This window comes from Lagopus leucura, unplaced genomic scaffold (assembly GCF_019238085.1).
Source record: "Lagopus leucura isolate 7727_CA_CO unplaced genomic scaffold, USGS_WTPT01 Super-Scaffold_100033, whole genome shotgun sequence".
NCBI classification, from domain to species: domain Eukaryota; kingdom Metazoa; phylum Chordata; class Aves; order Galliformes; family Phasianidae; genus Lagopus; species Lagopus leucura.
Window position 1 is genome coordinate 5,016,837 of NW_024962282.1, and position 19,346 is coordinate 5,036,182.

At 39.1% G+C, this 19,346-nt stretch overlaps 1 protein-coding gene across 5 annotated transcripts in view; it reads left to right on the forward strand.

Annotated features, from left to right (window-relative positions):
* Positions 1–19,032, forward strand: part of ARNTL (aryl hydrocarbon receptor nuclear translocator like) — a 46,026-nt gene extending 26,994 nt beyond the window's left edge. For 4 of the 5 annotated variants that reach the window (XM_042882189.1, XM_042882188.1, XM_042882187.1 and 1 more), the window contains 16 exons: positions 848–868; positions 1,722–1,760; positions 2,076–2,117; positions 2,896–3,053; positions 5,190–5,269; positions 6,269–6,361; positions 7,253–7,370; positions 9,499–9,648; positions 10,748–10,994; positions 12,919–13,025; positions 13,364–13,514; positions 13,967–14,055; positions 14,571–14,679; positions 16,059–16,152; positions 17,767–17,869; positions 18,341–19,032. In XM_042882189.1, the coding sequence (XP_042738123.1) occupies positions 848–868; positions 1,722–1,760; positions 2,076–2,117; positions 2,896–3,053; positions 5,190–5,269; positions 6,269–6,361; positions 7,253–7,370; positions 9,499–9,648; positions 10,748–10,994; positions 12,919–13,025; positions 13,364–13,514; positions 13,967–14,055; positions 14,571–14,679; positions 16,059–16,152; positions 17,767–17,869; positions 18,341–18,501 (1,762 nt within the window). In that variant the 3' untranslated portion in view covers positions 18,502–19,032. The remainder of the gene's footprint in view (positions 1–847; positions 869–1,721; positions 1,761–2,075; positions 2,118–2,895; positions 3,054–5,189; positions 5,270–6,268; positions 6,362–7,252; positions 7,371–9,498; positions 9,649–10,747; positions 10,995–12,918; positions 13,026–13,363; positions 13,515–13,966; positions 14,056–14,570; positions 14,680–16,058; positions 16,153–17,766; positions 17,870–18,340) is intronic. The other variant, XM_042882190.1, reaches the window with a different exon arrangement.
* Positions 19,033–19,346: the final 314 nt, after the last annotated feature.

Consider the following 19,346-nt stretch of genomic DNA (forward strand, 5'->3'; position numbering starts at 1 on the left):
ACCATGAGTGGAGAATTGATGCCTCATTTCTAAGTCCTATGCTGGTCCTGCGTGCTGTTTCTTTGTGAGCATCAGAAGCACTTTGAACTATTATCTAAGTCAGTAACTCAAATATACAAATGGAGAGATGAAAAAGCCTTTAGCATTATTCAAACTTCTTTCAAGCCTATTGACAAAGGTGATTAATTAAGAGGTGCAATGAATAACATACAGACAAATTTTTAAGAATGCTGATGTCCAATATTGTGTGGGAATAAGTAATATATCAGTAGCTAACGTGAGAAGTTCTTTCCTAAGACTTTAATGAAACCTAGCTTCGCAGCATGTTAAAGCTCAGTGGTATTTGAGATCATTCTACAGACTTGAAGTGATGCCAGCAGTTAATTGCATGTAGAAATTCATTTTATTTTTCTTTTGATACATTAAAATCTGTATAAAGTTCAAAATTAGGACTTAGGCACTGACTGAAGCAAAATGTTCTGCTGGGCGGAATGAAAAACTGAGATAGTTGAGATACATGTTGGTATTTTATTCCTGGCTTTGTGTCCTCTGAAACTCCAGTTATCTAACCACGAGGACAGCAGGCATGCAGCACGGATCTTTTGTTTCTGCTGACAAAACAATATCTCAGTGATGTGCATCATAATTTATATAATAAATTTAGGTCAGTTGTACTGATTTTTCACATGCAGTGTAATGGATTTGATGCCTTCAGAATGCACTCACTGCTCATGTCTTTGTTCTTTTTTCATTTCAAATAGGATATAAATTAGCTTGAGAATTTCAACAGAAAATGAGAGATTGTTATTTCATATAGATGGTGTACTTTATTTCTCTTTCTTTTCAGACTTGATGGCTTTCCTTTTGAGTAAGTATAAATATTTTTATAATTGGTTTCACTTGAAAAAAGATGCTTAATGTTTTTCCATGGTTTTCTGATTTAAAAAAAAAAACAACACAACAACAAAACAAGCAGAATAAGGCAGGCTTAGGATTGCCCATGTAAGTGCATTTGTACAGATTTATCTATATCAGAACATCCTCTTCCTCATTCTTTTGTCTAACAGCCCTGTAGTGTTTGGCATTATTTTTCAGATGTTGAGACAAAAGTTGTACTACTTTAAAACGTGCCTGCTTAGCTTTATACACACTCTGATCCACCCTGTACATTTGGCTATTCCAGTGTTGCAGTGCATCATGTGGGTCTAGATTATTGCCATCTCCTATTCCAAAATCAACCACAGTAAGGCACAGCGAGGTTCAGGACACCGACATGAGTGAATTCAGGGCAAACTGTGCGTTCTGTACTGGCCCTCGTGATAATTACCTGTGTCGAAATGCCTAACTGTAGTAAATGCAAGTTAGTAGCCCTCATTCTGGTGAGGGCGTGAAAAAGATCTGCTTTGATAAGTCCTTTTTGTTTTTATCCCTCTAGTTAACTGAAAAACATTTTTATAACAGATGATGTCTTTGAACTGCAGTATGCTTTACTGTCAAACACATCAAGCTGTGCCATTTTGTTTGCTTCAAAAGAAATGCAAGAAAATGTTGTAATACTACAGAAAATGCTGTAGTTTTTCCAGGTTATTGCTTTTAAATTCTTCTTTTTTTCAAGGATGTAAGGGTGATTGCAACACTTTATTCTAATTTTATGCTAGTTTGCTAACAGCCTTGCTAACGCTGCTTAGTTTGTGATACATTGCTTTATTCTGTTTTTGCAGGGAAGGTATGGATACAGATAAAGATGACCAACATGGAAGGTACTATAGACATGGTCACTAAACTGTTTGCTTCACAATGCTGATGTAGGATCTGTTTCCAGTATCATGGTCAGGTGTCTCAAACTGTTTCTTTTTTGGGACAGAGGTATAAGATCATTGCACGAAGTAAAACAGTTAAAGAAAATATCCAATGCTTTGAGCCCTACTGCAATATTGCTAATAATGTTATTTTCTGAGGAAAGGCTAAATAAATATTCAGATCTTAAAAATTATTCTAATAAAGATCATTTTGTACATAAGATACGTTAAAAACTGTTTTCAATACTGTAACTTTGTGATATCATTTCTTAACAGGCTGGAGTACGCAGACCAACAAGGGAGAATAAAAAATGCAAGGTAATGCTCTCAGCAAGCATGAAAAGAATTTGCCTTTTGCCATATATGAATACCTGTGTGTATTTCTTTTATTCTGAGAATTGTTTTTTCTAGCATGGACCTTCTCCTTGTTTTTGTTATCTTTGCATTGCTAACTTTTTTCATATATAAACTACATGTAGCTTTGTGGAAGTGATGGAACGTAATTTTGTTTTAGTCACTTCTGTCTGGAAATTGTAGCCTACACATGGTTCTTAAATATTGCATTCTTTCAAACTCAGTAGTGGGTTACAGAGTGTTAATAGTGACTCCTAAGATGTGAAAATACAGAACAAGAATTAAGTGATTCAGTGTTTGTCATCAGTTTTCCTGGTTAGGGAGAATTTAGTTCAAAATTATCTTGGATATTTCAAAAGAAAAGTTGTAGGATGACTAGAAGACATACAGCCTCAGCAAAAGATAGTTTTAAATACTGCTGTGTTGATGTAGCATACTTATACAAATATGTAGTTGAATGCATTATTCAGTGTACTGTGTGGGCAACACTGTGTGTGTTCTCTGGTAAAGTAGAGCCAAGCGCTGCAGCCCTTCCTGTAGCTTGTAACTGTTACCACTTAAGTAATGAGCATATTATTCTCTGAAAAAGTCTGTGTGTACATTTTATGGGGCTGAGAGGGTGAATGAAATATGAGGAGGATGTTATTTTTTTGTTTTATTGTATATGATTTGGGGATCTTTGTTAATACAGTTTATTTTTTCTCATGTTCTTCTGTTTTTCCTTCCCACCTTGCTTGCTTAGGGAGGCTCACAGTCAAATTGAGAAAAGGCGTAGAGATAAAATGAACAGTTTTATAGATGAACTGGCATCCTTGGTACCAACGTGCAACGCTATGTCTCGAAAGCTAGATAAACTCACTGTATTGAGAATGGCAGTCCAGCATATGAAAACATTACGTGGTAAGTTGATCGATGGGGAGCAGAGAGAACAGGGCTGGAGGGTGATAAAGGGGGTTCCCCCAAAGCTGTCTGTAATTTTGCTCTCCATTTCTTTCCCTTTTGACAAAAATAAGTAACCCTACTCTTGTCTGGTGTGGTTTTACTTGAGGAATTTCAAGGGCTTTTATTTAAGGGAATGAAAGAACCTGTATTTGGCAAATTCACCTGAGCAGCTTAAAATTAGCCATGTTTTCAAGTATGGAGGGGAGATGTGTAACCTTCCAGCAAAGCAGGTTTTAAATTTTGTAGCTTTGAGGGTTTCATGTTTTTTTGAGGAGGTGGCATTTGAAAGATGCATCTTCTCAGTCTTCTGCTGTAGCAGTTCAGTTTTTTCCTGTGTGAAAGAACTGATGTAAGCAAGCTGTCTCTACCCTGGAGCTACTCGTTCTGCTGGAGCCCTGTATTTGCATCGTCTCTACACTGTGCTGGTTCAAGATGAAATTCTCTTTGGAACTCTGTACCTAATTGTCTCATCTTTGAATGCTCGCAACAGCACTGTCATATACTTAAGCCCTTCATCAGATACAGCCGTAAAGATTTTTGCCTTTTCTCTTACTTGCTTCTGTAGATGTTATTACAAAAACAAAATAGAATTTATTTTTATTTTCTGTCTCTTCCCTTAGAAATATCTTCAAACTTACAGTTATATATCAGCACTCTTCTTCCTACAGAATCTGTGAGAATGCAGAACATACCATGTCCTAGAACAAAGAAAGCAGTTTGTGTGGGCTACCAGAGTTTGTGGTAGAAGTCATGCAAAGGCACATGCTGCCAACTGTACGTTCCAGCTCAAGGTGTGGTTAGTTTGTTTTAACACCAAGCTACCACGTAAGGGATGCGGCCTCTCTTTCCCCTCTCTCTTGCAGCTGAGCAACTGCAGGGTGACTTGCTTCATGGTCTGATATCCTGATCTAGCAGGGAAATTAGTGATGAGGAAGGAATAGTTTTCTGTTAGCTGACCTGACGGATTAGTGTCACTGAATACAGTGAAAGCAAGGCAGCTGAGCCCGTGGGATGAAGGAATAAGGGCTTGGATTGTAATCCGTTACTGAATCTTGCATGGCACTCATCCCTGTTCCTAGGTAGGCCATATGCAAGACTTGCTTGGATAGAGAGGTTAGATTTTGGGGGTGAGTAATATTGCTGCAGGATTTGTGATGTTTTGTGCTCTTACCTTCAGCTGTTTGTGGAAGAACGAGGAGTACTTTAAGACTTCAATTTTAGTCTTCTTAGTCAGTTGCTTTTACAAGTACTTGAAATAGGGAAATATGTGGGTTTCGAAGAGCTGGGGCTGTAGCAAAGTTCTGTGTGTCCTAAAGCTCCATATAAGAGCAAAGCAAATCAGTTGCTGGATACAATCTGTGATGATGATGAAAGCTTTAAGCCTTCTAGAAGTACGCCCCTGAGAAAGGATGCTGCTAAGTTACAGTCACTGTTGGAGTTTCTAGGAGACCTGGCATCTTCCAGTCATGTTTATCCTAGCATTTTTTAAGGTGTAGCTTTTCCTGCCGCTGTCATTTGAGTAAGTTGGTATTTCATAGCAGATCGGTGGTTGCTGATTTGAATCTCTTGTCTTTATGAAGGGATCAGGATGAAAATAATTACTCTCAAATAAATAGATGGTTCATTTGCTCTGTTGTTTTTTTTTTTTCTTTTTGCTTTTTGCATTGGTAAGTCAGGCCAGTGTAACACCTGCTTTTTGTCAATGGTATGGAATGAGAACTGATTTGTAAGCTCCTCTCTGACAATCTTTTTATGTCACCTCATTGTGTTTTCGTTCTTTACTTTCTTACTTTCCATTTCTTATTGGAGATTAGAACATAAATCAAGCAGAACATTTGGGTCAAAAATATGTCAAAAAATGCTTACATTTCAGAAGTCACTTAATTTGTGTTACTGTAATGCAGTATTTTTGCTTGCAGCTAAAAATACCAACAGAGTTCATCATATTAATAAAATGAAACAAAAAATCAACTTTCATTTTAAAGAACAGGTGAAACGAATGGTGGCGTAAAAAGGAATCAAAGGAACATTGCTTATCGAGGTGTGCATTGTTTAAATCACAAATTCTGATCTGGGGATTTTGTTTTTCTTTAGGTGCTACAAACCCATATACAGAAGCCAACTACAAGCCTGCTTTTCTGTCAGATGACGAATTAAAACATCTAATACTCAGGGTATGTTTCAGCTTTTAATTATGAGATATTAGTGGCTGTGAATGGAATTCTTTCGTGGCAAAACACCACGATTTTTCTGCCTGTTGTCTGAGCTTAAGAATGTTGTGATAATAGAGGATAACACAGAAATCTGTAAGACCTTTGCATGCAGTCATTAGGTTTTAAAGACGAGCAACGGCTCTGAAATTAAGCAAAAGGATTTCAGGGGGAGGGCTGACAAACATGTTGTTTAGATAGTAACAATACGAATTTTCAGTTATTTCATGAAATAGACTAAAATTACATCAAAAAAGAATTCTGACAGACTTTCTGCCACGTATGACCTGGGCAAGATTTTTAGCATATAATGTTATAGGAATGCCTTGTTTTGAGGTCACTGATGTCACGTGGCATGATGTGTTTGTATCCTTGCTGTATGCATTTATAGCACAGAGAGAACATATTGCTAGTGTAAGTTGTCAAGCACTGCAGTGTTCAGATGCAGCATGTTTGGAATTTAATTTCTGCAGCATTGTGACTTTAGAGCTGTAAAGGTAGGGCCTAATCCTGCATGCTGGTATGTGGCTGAAAAACAGGACTTTCAGAATGGGAACAACTTGCCTGTGGACACGCAAATAAATACCCAGATTATTTTGGTTTCCAAAATAGGAACTCTGGAATAAATGCATTTAAAATACTGTTTTAAAAAAATGGACATTATTAAACATAATTGTAATATTACTGGACAAAATATGGATGCATTCTTCTAATACAAGTGATTGGTGATTCTGGGCACGATTCCCAGAATGATGCCAGAAATGTTAGCAGATGAAAAATAAAACCCCAAAAATGTAATTTCATATCTTGTCTGTTGACTCAGATATCTCTAAATGTTAAGAGAGTTCTCCTAGTGTGGAAATCCTGCTGTATACAAAGTGGTTTTAAACGTTTAATGATGCAGTGAAGATGTATAACTTAGTAATTTACTTCTCCTCTGCCTCCCCCCTTCCCCCAAATTAGGCAGCAGATGGATTTCTTTTTGTTGTGGGCTGTGACAGAGGGAAGATACTGTTTGTTTCAGAATCTGTCTTCAAGATCCTCAACTACAGTCAGGTATTCTTTTCCTTTTTAAGTAGCGTTGGCCTTAAAAGATTTGAAAACAATGTTATTGCGATGCATTTCTATGGGAGGGTTTTTTGTGTGAATAGTTTGTCCTGAAAGCTGAGATTTTTTGCAAAGAAAACTTTTCTCTGTCATGCTATTAGACAAGATTGCTTCTGGCTTCCATTCAAATGAAAGAGGTAAAAAGGTACTAACTTGACTTTACTGATTGTGACACATTCTGTTTGGGTTTTCACCATCAGGCTTGCAGAAGTGTTCACTAATTTGGCTTGTATGCATATATTGAAAAAAAATTGGCCTGAGGTTTCTCCGGTAGCATTACATGAATTTTTCATCTTGGTTAAATTTCTGTTCTGTTTTTGCTAGCATTCTTACTGATGGAAACTGGGAAGCAATTGTAACAAAGCCAGGATTTTGATACACGCTTAACGTGAGGCGTAACTTAAAAACATACATTGTATAAATCATTTTTCATTCTTTCTGCTTGCCTGCTCTCCTTTCCAACTTGAAAAACTGTATCAGCTTCAAAAGTTTTCATCAGGCATCCCTTAGTTGGGTATTTACTAAGTAGCAACTAATTGCGTAAATATTAAAGAAGAACAATTATGACTTGAAATGTGTAGCATACAAAAGGAAGCTGAAAAGAAACTGGAATATCTGTTGTTGGTGGATTGAGCATGCTGGTTTTTTAAAACTCTTACTGAAAATAATGAAAGTACTTAATATGAAATGTAGCCATAGCTGTGGTGAATACTAATACCTTTCATTTAATCCTGGATCTGAGATGTTTGATGTTCATTGGTTAGACTAGTTCTTTATGACTGATGCTAAAATTAGGAAAACATACAGTACAATTATTTTAATTTTTGACAATCCCTACAGAACGATTTAATTGGTCAAAGTTTATTTGACTACCTTCATCCTAAAGACATTGCCAAAGTGAAGGAGCAGCTATCTTCTTCTGACACTGCACCACGAGAAAGGCTTATAGATGCAAAAAGTGAGTGTCCTTTCTTTTGAACAGTACTGCCATATGTTTGGTGAACGTGCAAAGTGTTTGTGGGGGGTGCTGTTTGGATTGCATGTCGTGCCAAGGAAGAGAGAGAAGAGAAAATATAAATTGGATTCCTGCAGTAGATGCTTTCAATTAGCTGGCTTTGCTTGTGAGATACTGTCTCTTCTCCAGGCATGGAAAGTTTTGCTTTTTTTCCCCGCTGAGACGTATGAAGTGTTGTTCTAATCTTTCATTCTCGGTGGTCAAAGTACACTGATGTTATTTGGGTTATCCATAGCTGTCAGTTGTGGAAGAAGGCATTTTTTTCCCCCAATTCCAGCAATGACCTAACCTTTCTCTTACAAGGTTGTTTACTGGGTCCTTGGAATCATTTCCTCCACTTACTTCTACTCCATTCTGGTGTTTAAAAGTAGTTCTGTATCTGTGTTGTTTAGAAGTGCGTGGGTATTTAATTAACTCTTGTAAAAGGAGTCTGCATTGCTTAAGTAGAAAGTGATATCTTTGTAACTGCAAATTTCCAAGTTGTTAAGTCTTGTGCTTGTTAGAAACAGAAATCTGTAGGACTTCATATCAAAAAAAACCACCGGCTCAACTTCAGAAAGTGGAGCTAGGGGTCGCCTCAGGGCAAGGAGCCCAGAGGCTCAGCCTGGCTCAGCTGAAGTTTCTCTGTCTCTTGGCTTTGCCTGGTCATCAAACATGTGTATCCAGTGCTATCCTTTTTTTCTATATGCCTCTGACAAAGTCAAGCAAAAATAAAGACCATAGTTTACAGTTTTCCCATCTGCTACAACAGACCAACTGGTAAGTTCTCAAGAACAAATATTCTTAAGAGTACTGATGTTTATTTGTATTTTTATCTTGGCATAAGTGACTCCCATACAACCTGTACTTTCACCAGTGAACAGCAGTTTAGACTGTGTATGGTGCAGGACAGGCTGGCCTCCTTGACGTGACCTCTCTCAGTGCTGGTTTCCACAGAGGCACTCTTAACACTAAAACAATGCCATCATCATTTTTCTCCTTGCATTAAAAACTGGCAGGATCCTGGAAGGTTTTGTAGCTGTTCATTTATACATATCCCCATGCAGCAGTGGTTGAAGCGGACAGCAAGCTGTGGAAAAGTTGCTGTGTGATTTTAATTCATCAGTTTTTAGAGAACTGTCCCTTGAAGCTCCTTCTGCTTCGCTGGGACACCATGCTCTTAATGTGCTGTTTGTATCAGCACTCTGTTGCTGGTTTCCAGATTTGACATGCATTTTCAAAGAATTTTTTCTCCAGTGGTTTTCCACAGAAAATAATCTAAGATTCTCTTACAGGTATATGATAAAGGTCAGGACTCACTGATAGGGCATATTCATATGAATTTTGTAAGGATGGAGATTCTTCTCACACATAACGCAGTGGGGGTTTGGAGGTCTTGGGGGGTTTGCAGTCCCTGTGCGTGTCACTACTACCCTTTCCCCCTTCCATCATGAAATCAGACAATGGCTCGTGTTGGAAGGGACCTTAAAGCTCATCCAGTTCCAACTCCCCCACCATGGTCAGGGACACCTCCCACTAGACCAGGGCTGCCCAGGGCCCCATCCTGCCTGGCTTCATTGTAAGAAATCTGATATTTGGAGACACTGTAGTTGAGAGAGTCCTGGGATGGTGCTTTTTGCATAAACATGTGTGCTCTCTCAGTACATTTTGTGATTTAAAAAGCCTTCTGATAGGAAGGGTCATGGGTATATTGAATAACTATATGTAAGAAGTACTGCTCTACGGGTAAATAATCTCTCTTTTTCATCAGCTGATTAGTGTTCAAAGAAATCGTGTTAATTGCAAAACTTGATTGGACATTAACAATGTATTTCTAATCTTCTAATCTAAGGCTGTGTTCTCAAGCTCACAGTAGAAAATGTGATCAAAATCATTCTAATATTCATGTGGTCAGCTGAGTATCCTGGAGGTGGTCACTGAGATAAAAATCTCCACAAGAGCACCTCTGCTTCTGAAGGAGATACAACAGCTGTGAAGTTAAAACCTCATACAGTTTGGTTATATGATGTAATTGTATGGTTACCTTTTAACCCAACAAAGGCAGCTTCCTCACTTCCTCTGTTTGCTGCAGCTGGACTCCCAGTTAAAACTGATATAACACCTGGGCCATCACGACTATGTTCTGGAGCAAGGCGGTCCTTCTTTTGTAGGATGAAGTGCAACAGACCTTCAGTGAAAGTAGAAGACAAGGATTTTCCTTCAACCTGTTCAAAGAAGAAAGGTAACGATTGTGTGTGTTAATATCAAATGTAATGGCTGTCAGGCTTTTTTTTTTTATATATGATCGCTCAGTTGCAGTAGTTAAGTTCTTGATATTTATTGAATAGGATCAATATTTATTCTTAAGATATTGTTACATGAGCTATGTTCTGATCTGTTACTTTTTCCTGTTTCGGACAGTTTCCATTCCACACTTCCCTTCAAATGTAGTATTTCTGCACCTGAACTATTCGGTCACAATGTTATCTATGGTTTTAATTAATGTATTTTTTTTCCTCTGCAAGGTATTACTGCAAATGTGTTGGTATACATGTTTAGTCCAAGTTTGAAAGTTTCTTCTTTTGAGCTCTTTGGACATTTTATATTAGTTGAAGTAGAAAGTGTCAACTAGAGACAGTAACGTCAGTGTTTTGTCTCTGGATGTGACAGCTGCTCCAAGTACTGCCTGCTAATTTCAGACGTAGCTTCAACCTTCTATCACACCTTGGTGCTCAACCCTGAGGAAAGTGCTTTGTGCAGTTAGGCACAAGGTTTTTTCCTCTGCCTTTCTGTCAGAGTCTTCTTCCTTGCTGTCAGAAGGCCTGCTCAGTGCTGAGTAATTTGAGTTCTCCTTTCAGAGAGTGACTGTACTACTTGTCACTGTGAACCTTAGTCTTTACCCCTATGGACAGCTTATCTTCTGTATGCCCAGACTGTATATTTTTGGGCAGCCAAATTGGTTTCCTTATTTGTAGGAGCCTCGTGCTAAGTTGAAAAATGTCTTATTTACTTATTAATAAATGTAACACTAACTTCCTCTAGCAGTCCTTTAGGTTACTTGCATTCTTTGGTGAAATAATAAGATGTAATGCGATTTCTACCTGAGGGTGATCAGAAGAGATCTTGGTTTGAACTCTGTGGTGGTTCACTATTAACTATGATTTTGTTGAGGCAAACTGTATATTGGCTTACCTCAGATAAGCTGTGTTGAAGCAGGAGTACTGAGAAATCCCCTGGTGAGAAGGATGAGGATAAGGAGGTGAATATTCTCAGAATAGAGAGGTGAAGTTCTCCAAAAGCTGTATTGTAGCCTAACTGCTTTTTTGTTCTTGTTTTTATAGCAGACCGCAAAAGCTTCTGCACTATCCACAGTACGGGATATTTAAAAAGCTGGCCACCAACGAAAATGGGACTAGATGAAGATAATGAGCCAGATAACGAGGGTTGTAATTTAAGCTGTCTTGTTGCAATTGGTCGCCTGCATCCTCATGTAGTACCACAGCCAGTCAATGGTGAGATCAGGGTGAAACCTACAGAGTACGTTTCTCGACATGCAATAGATGGAAAATTTGTTTTTGTAGACCAGAGGTAAGGATACTTCTGATAACTTCCGCAGCAAGTTACTGTCCAACACCGATTTACTGCTAGTGTGATAGACTTAAAGAACTGTAAATATTATTGAAAAAAGACATGTCTGATCTTTTCAACTTCATGCTAAATCCCAACTCTAAGTTACTATGCTTTTGAGACATAGCACAAAGCAACTACCATGTATTGATCAGGTACTACTGATTCAATTATAAAATCTCCTAAACTGTGGCTTACGGTTTAGGCAGTAGGCAGAATAATGCAGATATCAATTCTGCCCGTTTATTAGGAGGATGTATGTATGTAATCCTCAGAAGAATATGCTGTCCTATTTTGCTACTGGAGTTTGTAACTACAGCGGTTGGTTGTTTGAAATCTTCTGCAACCATTGCATGGATAAGTTTTATTGCACAGCCTACGTCAGGCTTATATATCATACTCATTTCTGTGAGCATCTACTTGGGCATAGTCTACTGAGGTAATACCTCTGCATGTGATCTTTTGTATTCATAAGAAATAAAACTTTTCATAAGATTTACTTGGAATAGGTTTGGGAATGTGGACCAGTGTTGGTATATTTTTTTTCAAACATCAATTTTATTGTCTACTTATATATTTATTCAGGTTAATTCTTACTACTGAAAAAGAAATTCCTTGAATTTTCTAACGTAGCAAAGAGATGTGAGCTGGGCCTTCTTTCAGAATAACTGACATTTTCAGGGGAAAAGGAGTGGTTGAAGGATATTAATGAAGGGTTGTGTTGCTTGGGAAGGGCTCTTTTGTTTCCCTTCCATGCCAAGATGGGTTGAGACAGCTCAGCTGAGACTGTTTCATGTTGTCTGTAGCTTAGGCACAATTATTTACAACGTAAAAAAGCCCAGGCTCCAAATTCTGCCAGAATCTGCCTGCTGGAATTTGTTCCTGGGGTGTGTCTGTGCTCAGCTGATTCCTAGTGGACTTTGAGAGGAAACTGAGCTGGTAGTGTTAAGAAGTACAGTAAGTGATATCTTTTTCAGTAGCGTGTCTGATTGTAGTGGTTGCTTCTATTTTCTCTCTTGTTTTGAATTTCACAGTAAGTTTTTAGAAATACATGTTCTTCTGCAGCAGTACTGCTAGCTAGTGGTCGTTATGGGAGCTGGCAGAACATCACAGCCTTTCTGCTGCTCAGAAAGTGTGTCATGCTGTGATGCCAAGTGATGGTAGTTAATGAACAAGTTTTGTTTTCAAAAGATGAAACCTACTCTTCCAATAGGTACTGAAGTCTTTCCAACATAATGACTCAGAAAATGTTGACCAGTGGAGTTCAAACCTGTATACTCTATTTAATTGTTTTCTAGATGAAATCTATATCTGAATGTTAAATCTGGATTCTTTTGGCTCCAGTTTAAGCCCATTACGACTATGGAAACAGCCTGTGTCTGTTCTGTTTTTGTGCTCCCTTTGAGAAGGGAGGAACAACTATAATGAAATAGCCTTCTTGTGCAGGTTAAGGAGGGAGCTCAAGCAGTTCTTCAGACCTTACATGTCTGTTCTTCAAAGGCACCTTATGGGGAAAGGGTGCCAATATCTTGTAGCTGTTACAAAGCAGCTTTATTCAGGTTTAAATTTTCAGAATTACAGTATTCCTCCAGAGCTGTTTAGAAACTTTCACAGCCATGGTGGTCACAGGTCTAATATAATACCTGAGAGTCACTGGCATTATCTGTTTTTTAATTACCCATGAATTAGGAAGATTAATCTTCATGACTTTTTCCTCTCTCACCTGCATTACTTACTCATTTTCAGAGTGACTTTTAGTAAGCTGCCACAAATAGTTCAACTTGAGAATAAGGGTTTTTTGGTTTTGCTTTTGATTGTTTGGTTTTGTTTTGTTTTTCAATCTTTTTCCTCCTTTCCTCCCCACCCTTTCCTTCCCACTCCCAAGGGCAACAGCCATTCTGGCATACTTACCCCAGGAACTTCTAGGTACTTCATGTTATGAATATTTCCATCAAGACGATATAGGACATCTTGCAGAATGTCATCGACAAGGTATGATTATTAATAAATTGGGTAAATGAATTGAAAGAAATACTGGGAATTATGGTGTATTAAAAAAGCTACCCAAACCCGTTCAAGTCTGCCTGTCTCTTTCTGTAAATGCTTTAATTGATAACATTGTTTGCATGTACCAAGCAACACACTTCTTAGACTTTCATGTATTTTTAGCGAAAGCTTGAAGCTCCCATTGGGTAAAGGGGCAAACTGCAGAAATAAGACTTTTCTCCATGTGTGCAGGGAGGAGTTAATTGCACAGTTCTGTGTGATAAGGACTCTGCTTCTGCAGTCATGCTGCTGTTTCCCAAAAATTACTTGCTGTCTGTTTTCAGTTTTGCAGACAAGAGAAAAAATTACAACAAACTGCTACAAGTTTAAAATAAAAGATGGTTCTTTTATTACCTTGAGGAGTCGCTGGTTCAGTTTCATGAACCCTTGGACCAAAGAAGTAGAATACATTGTCTCAACAAATACTGTTGTTTCGTAAGTATTTTCAGTGTAGCAGATGCACACACAAGCTGATTGTTTCGCACTGTTGTCAGATGAGTTTTGGTATTTGCTTTCATTGGGAAAACCAGCACGTCCATCATTGTAAGAACTTCAGACAGACACGTTTCTTGGCTCCTGTGGGAACTCCCCCCTTCCACCTTTTTTTTTTTTTTTTTTTTTCTTCCCCTTTGAGGGTTCTGCAGAGCTGCAGTGCCTTTGCAGTGGATGGACTATTGCAGAAGAATTGGTCTTGAGAGACGCTGTGTGTTTGAGTTGTAACAGTTTTCTTTCTGCTGTTTATCTAGCCTCCTTGCCAACCCCAATGTTTCTTTGTGTAATAGTGACTCACAAGCTACTTAAGCCCTGTAGCATTCCATTCTGACACACTGCAGAGTGACTGTTTTGCAGGGCTTTCCATCACTAATTGTAATTCTTGAAATCCACAGCACCAACATACTTGATAGCGGAGACGCAGCCTTCCCACAGCTTGCAGCTTCTCCACATAGTATGGACAGCGTGCTTCAGGCTGGAGAAGGTAACTGCTCTGCCACCAGGAGTGACAGTCATGCCTACATGCACAGATTTGTTGCAGTCTTGCACAGAGAACTTCTTAGTAGCGTAAGGAAAAGCGTTGTTTGAGGCAAAAGACTGCTAATGCAGCTCTTGTCCATGTTGTCTATGCTAGCAAGTAGTTCACTCAAAGTAAAGAATAAACAGGGCTGGAGAGGAGCCTGTTCAGCTGCAGAACAATGCAGGTGTGACGAGCTATTCTTTACTGAGTCTGGAAAAGAAGCTCTACCAGATGCCTGAAGCAGGCAGATTCTAAGCACCTGCAGAACGCGGCGTACCTAGCAACACAGAGATGCCTAAGAAACACGGCACAGCTGAGTCCAAGTCAAGGCTTTCTGTAGGTTTGAAGGTACTTAAGAAGTGGTAGAATTTAAATAGAGTTCATATAGTTCTGACCAGCTGTGGGATTCATACATAAATATGAATGCATTTTGGAAAATGTAAGTTTTATCTGACCTGAAGCTACCTTCCTTGTTTCAGGCGGTCCAAAAAGGAGTCATCCTACTGTCCCTGGAATTCCAGGAGGAACAAGAGCTGGGGCAGGAAAAATAGGAAGGATGATTGCTGAAGAAATCATGGAAATTCACAGGTAAGAGAAAACAGCATGAAGTAATAAGTATAGTTCTTCAGAATGAAATTAAAGAAGTCTTTCTTCAAGCTGAATGCATAATGATGAAATTGTGTTTCATGAGTAAACAGCTACAGATAGCTGTTCAGAATACCTGAGACAGGCACAGCCAAAAGTGAAAGAATGACTGTTACAGCCTTCTGACTGCCTGCTCTAAGAAACCAGAAACAGTAGGCAAAAAGAGCAGCGAACTGGAAACCAATTCCTTTCCAGACAGTTCTGATTCTTGTAACAGCCATCTCATCTCCATCCTGTCGGAGCCGTTACGTGCAGTGGGTGCCACTATTAATTTCAATAGAATTCCCGTCACAATTTTAGTTTGGGGAGTTGTTCCCTTCCTGTGAAAGTGGCCTCATCCAGCAGATGCTTAGCAGCAGTACTAGTTGCAATTTCAGTCCCTCCCCTCTGGTTTTGTTTCTGCTCTAGACCAGACACTGCCTATCTAAGAGAATAGCAGATATAGCACAGTGTTTTTCCTGTATATAAGAATAGGAAGGAAGAAAAAATGCTGTCACTCAGGTTCAACCAATACTCTGAACCTGATCCTCCCTTTCAGTTGCAGAACGCTCACTTACTTCAGTAAGTGCAGCATTATACCTCATCACCCGTGTCTCATTTGAAGAGCCTGGGTTAGTTCCAGTCCTTCCAGCTGTTACTGTTTTCCAAAACTGCCTTCTGTTCAGCTTTCCCAGAGGAACGCTGTCAAGGATGAGACTTCCTTCTGCACTGCTTTTCTTTCTAACTGCCCCACCTCCATTTAGTCTCAGGACTTGTTGGTTTTATAGTTAAAATACGTTATTTTATAATAATTAAATTAAAAAAAAAAAAACACACAACCTGATCAAGATAGGGAGAATTGAGATGAGTGAGAAATGCCGACTCAAAGGGTATTAAATATATATAATGAGTATACATCTATAATGCTGCTCTGTGTGTCCAGCACACTTCTCCAGCAGTAGCCCATTTAACAAGTCTAGATCTGTGTGATGGAGACAGCTCGCACTCTTAGCTGGTAGAAACTGAAATGCAATGTAGAAGAAAAGAGGTTTCCTCAGTAAGCAGGATCATTTCCTTGCTCCATCTCAGTTTAGGCTGCACAAACAAATAAGGGGGAGGGAAGTAGCATGGGAAGAAGGCAAAGGTTACAGACTGGGCAAGCCAGACTTGTTACTAGTTACCCACAAACTTTATCTTGCTGTAAATTAAAAGTTACTGCAGGTAGTTTGAATAATACTGAAAATGGAGGAAACTGTACAAATGAAGTATGCCACCTGATACTGAGATCAGCACCCGAGTCTCCAAGTTTCTGGTAAACTCATTCCCTATTTCCCATACGATAGGATAAGAGGATCGTCACCATCTAGCTGTGGTTCAAGTCCACTGAACATTACCAGCACACCACCGCCCGATGCCTCCTCCCCTGGCAGCAAGAAGGTAAGAACAAGCTTTGTGGACAGGCTTGTAACAGTAGTGTCAAACACACGGAGATGATGCTTACAAAACAACATGTGGTGCGGAATTCTCAAACTGCTCAGCCAAGGAAGTCTGACAGCAGGTGTATTCTGGTGTCCAAAATCCCAATACCGTTGTCTTTAATGTGCAGAGACCAGTGATTCTTAGCAGTGACAGCTTTTGAAATCCACCTGCTCTTTGTTTTGCTCTTTTTTAATATTAAAAAACTGCTGCAAAGAACAGCTCTCCTTCCATCTCTTGCTCGTCCAGAAACTCTCTCACACCACGTACTGGTGAATGCAGGAATTGCTGCAGTGTGAGCACTGACGGTGTGCAAATGAATCATAAGTTACACTGTACTGCTGTAGCACAAAATATGGTAATTAGATGCTTCACTCTGCACTGACATGTTAAGTCAATACTACGTACCATGTTTCCTTCCAAGATTGCTTAAGTAGCATTCACATACCATTACTAACACTTACCTTCCCAACCACTGGTACTAGCTACGTTTAAGTCATCCAGTAAATGGCTACTTGCAGCTGTCATGTTCAAGACAAGAAGAGCACTTATCCATATCCTTACTCTGTGCATTCAAACACTGCCACAGATTTATCTTTCTTTCCCAGAAATTACAGTGGCTGTACAGAGGAATTAATTGACTAGAGCACATAATTGACAGTAAATATTTTTATTTCTGGATTTCTTTGTTCTTAAAATAAAACTTCAAGCTGGAACAGTTATCATTCTAGAAAGAGTCATTCTTGATTATTCTGCTCATCAGTAACTCAATACCTAGATAATGTAAGGATTACTGTAACCTCATAAAGGAGACTACACAAAGAGAGTTGGGAATTCTAATAGCATAGCCTGTCATTATTTCTCTTTAGTTAGAAAATGAAGTTTGCTAGGAAGAACACAAGTTCTAGATGATGCCACCCACAAAAGGGAACTCAGAAATACTCAGCTTCCAGTTTGTGCATTTCTGAGCTGTTGAAAACCATAGTTCAAGTTCAGCTGTTCCCTTGCTACTTGTTCAGCATTCCCAAAGAAGGCACTTCTGTTTCTTGCTTGCTCTCATGCCCGCAGTGCTGCTGTGCTCTGTAGCTAAAAAAGCATTAGACTTGAAGTCCAGAAGCAATGCTCAGCTGTGGAGCCTCTCTCTACCTAGGAGGACTGCACTCTGAAAATGGAGGGTCTTGACTGTACTTTACAGGCAGTGTATTTGTAAATTCAAAAGCATCCATAGTTGGCTGTAATTACACTCACTTGCAGATGGAGTACTTAGAATGATGATACTCAGAAATACTCTCAGGACTTTCTCTAGCAGTTACACAGAAGTGCATTTAGAGGTTTAGCATAGTGCTGACTTAGCGCCACCAGGAAGGAAGAGATCCATCATCTGTCTGCTTAATAGAGGTAAGACAGGGAAAGCAGTTCCTAGTTTACATGTAGTCAGACTAGCCTTTAGGTCCTGGATTTTTTTTTCAGGAAGTCCATCTTCTCTGCATTAAAAATCCTACACTATAAAACAGTTTAGACTTAATGCAACATTTCATGCTGTCTTATGGCTTCTCTTTATTTTTTTCCTCCAAGATCCTGAACGGTGGCACTCCAGACATTTCTTCAGCTGGATTACTATCTGGGCAAATCCAAGATAGCTCTGGTTACCCATATTCTGATAACTCCTCTATTCTTGGTAAGTGAAGGCATACAGAAACATGCCTCAACTTCAGCTAAACACACAGACAGCTGTAGCAGGATGACCATTGTTAGCAATGATGTGCCTTTACCATCTGCAGTACATAGCTGAGCAGTGAAGCTTATAATCTGCTGTGCCTTAAGAGGTAGCAAGCAGAGGAGCCTGGCAGCCTACTTTGCTAGCTTAAGTGTATTTGGAAGCCCCTTTTCCCTGTCTGAAGGTACTTTTTATAAGTACTTCTCAACAGCTGGGAGGAGAGACAGGGTCACAGCCTGGGCATGTCTGAGAGGTGACCCGACCTTTGTACTCTGACTACCAGGCATCAGGTGTATCCCTGCATCTGGCTATCAGATCTGATCACACACCCAAAATAGCTCAGCCAGTTCAGGTACTCCAAGCCACACGGCAAGCGAAACAAACGAAACAGAACAGCTTCTGACACCAGACTCATTGTATTTATACTTACAGGGGAGAACTCCCACATAGGCATCGACATGATTGACAACGATCAGGGATCGAGCAGCCCTAGCAATGACGAAGCAGCGATGGCAGTAATCATGAGCCTTCTTGAAGCAGATGCAGGTCTGGGTGGCCCCGTAGATTTCAGTGATTTGCCATGGCCCTTGTAAATGATGCACCTTGCTTCAACATCCAAATATCAAAGTGCATTTATTGGTGGAGTTCTGCAGTCTGTGAAACTCAGTGGATGGAGAAGCTTTTATGTATGAATTTCATAAAAGCCATATCAGAATGCAACTCATTCTTACCATGTGTAATGTCAGACAAAGTGGAATAACCCGCTACAGTGTTCCGTGTTGATTTGGTTAGCTGTGTATAGCTTGCAATACCTGTATATTTTGGATTCTGTTATTTGAATTTTTTTTTTTAATCACTGTGCAACTCACGGGCATCAGTGGTAGCTTTTATATGCAAATGACCATTTCAGATGTATGGTGTGTTTTTACACTGCAAAACAGTCCCCATGTGGATATTTCTTATACTAATTGTACCATAAAGCTGTTTATTCTTTCTTGTAAGAATCCTTTACTATAAATATTGTTAAAGTGTAATGTATTAGACAGTTAAATATTTTTAAAATAAATGTTTCCCTTGTTCTAAGATGGAGCATTTCCTTTGATAAATAAATTTGATAAAACCCTGCTGAAGATGCATGCAAGAAGCAGTTGCCTATTTATCATTTCTTTAGCTCTGAAGGAAACAGAAAAATCAATGCCTTACAGACACTTACGGAATTCTGTCACTACACTGCATTCCTAAAGAAGATATTGCTTAGAAATTTCAGTTTAAAACTACAAAAAATCCCTTAGCAAGGTGAGTTAAGGCAGACAGCGCAACTGATATCTGATTTTAGGAAATATCCACTTTTCACTCTTACGTTTGAAGTCATCTCCAACCACCCTGAAAAAAGCAAAAAGCAACTTACGAACCTGTATCATTTCTGTATATTTCAGAT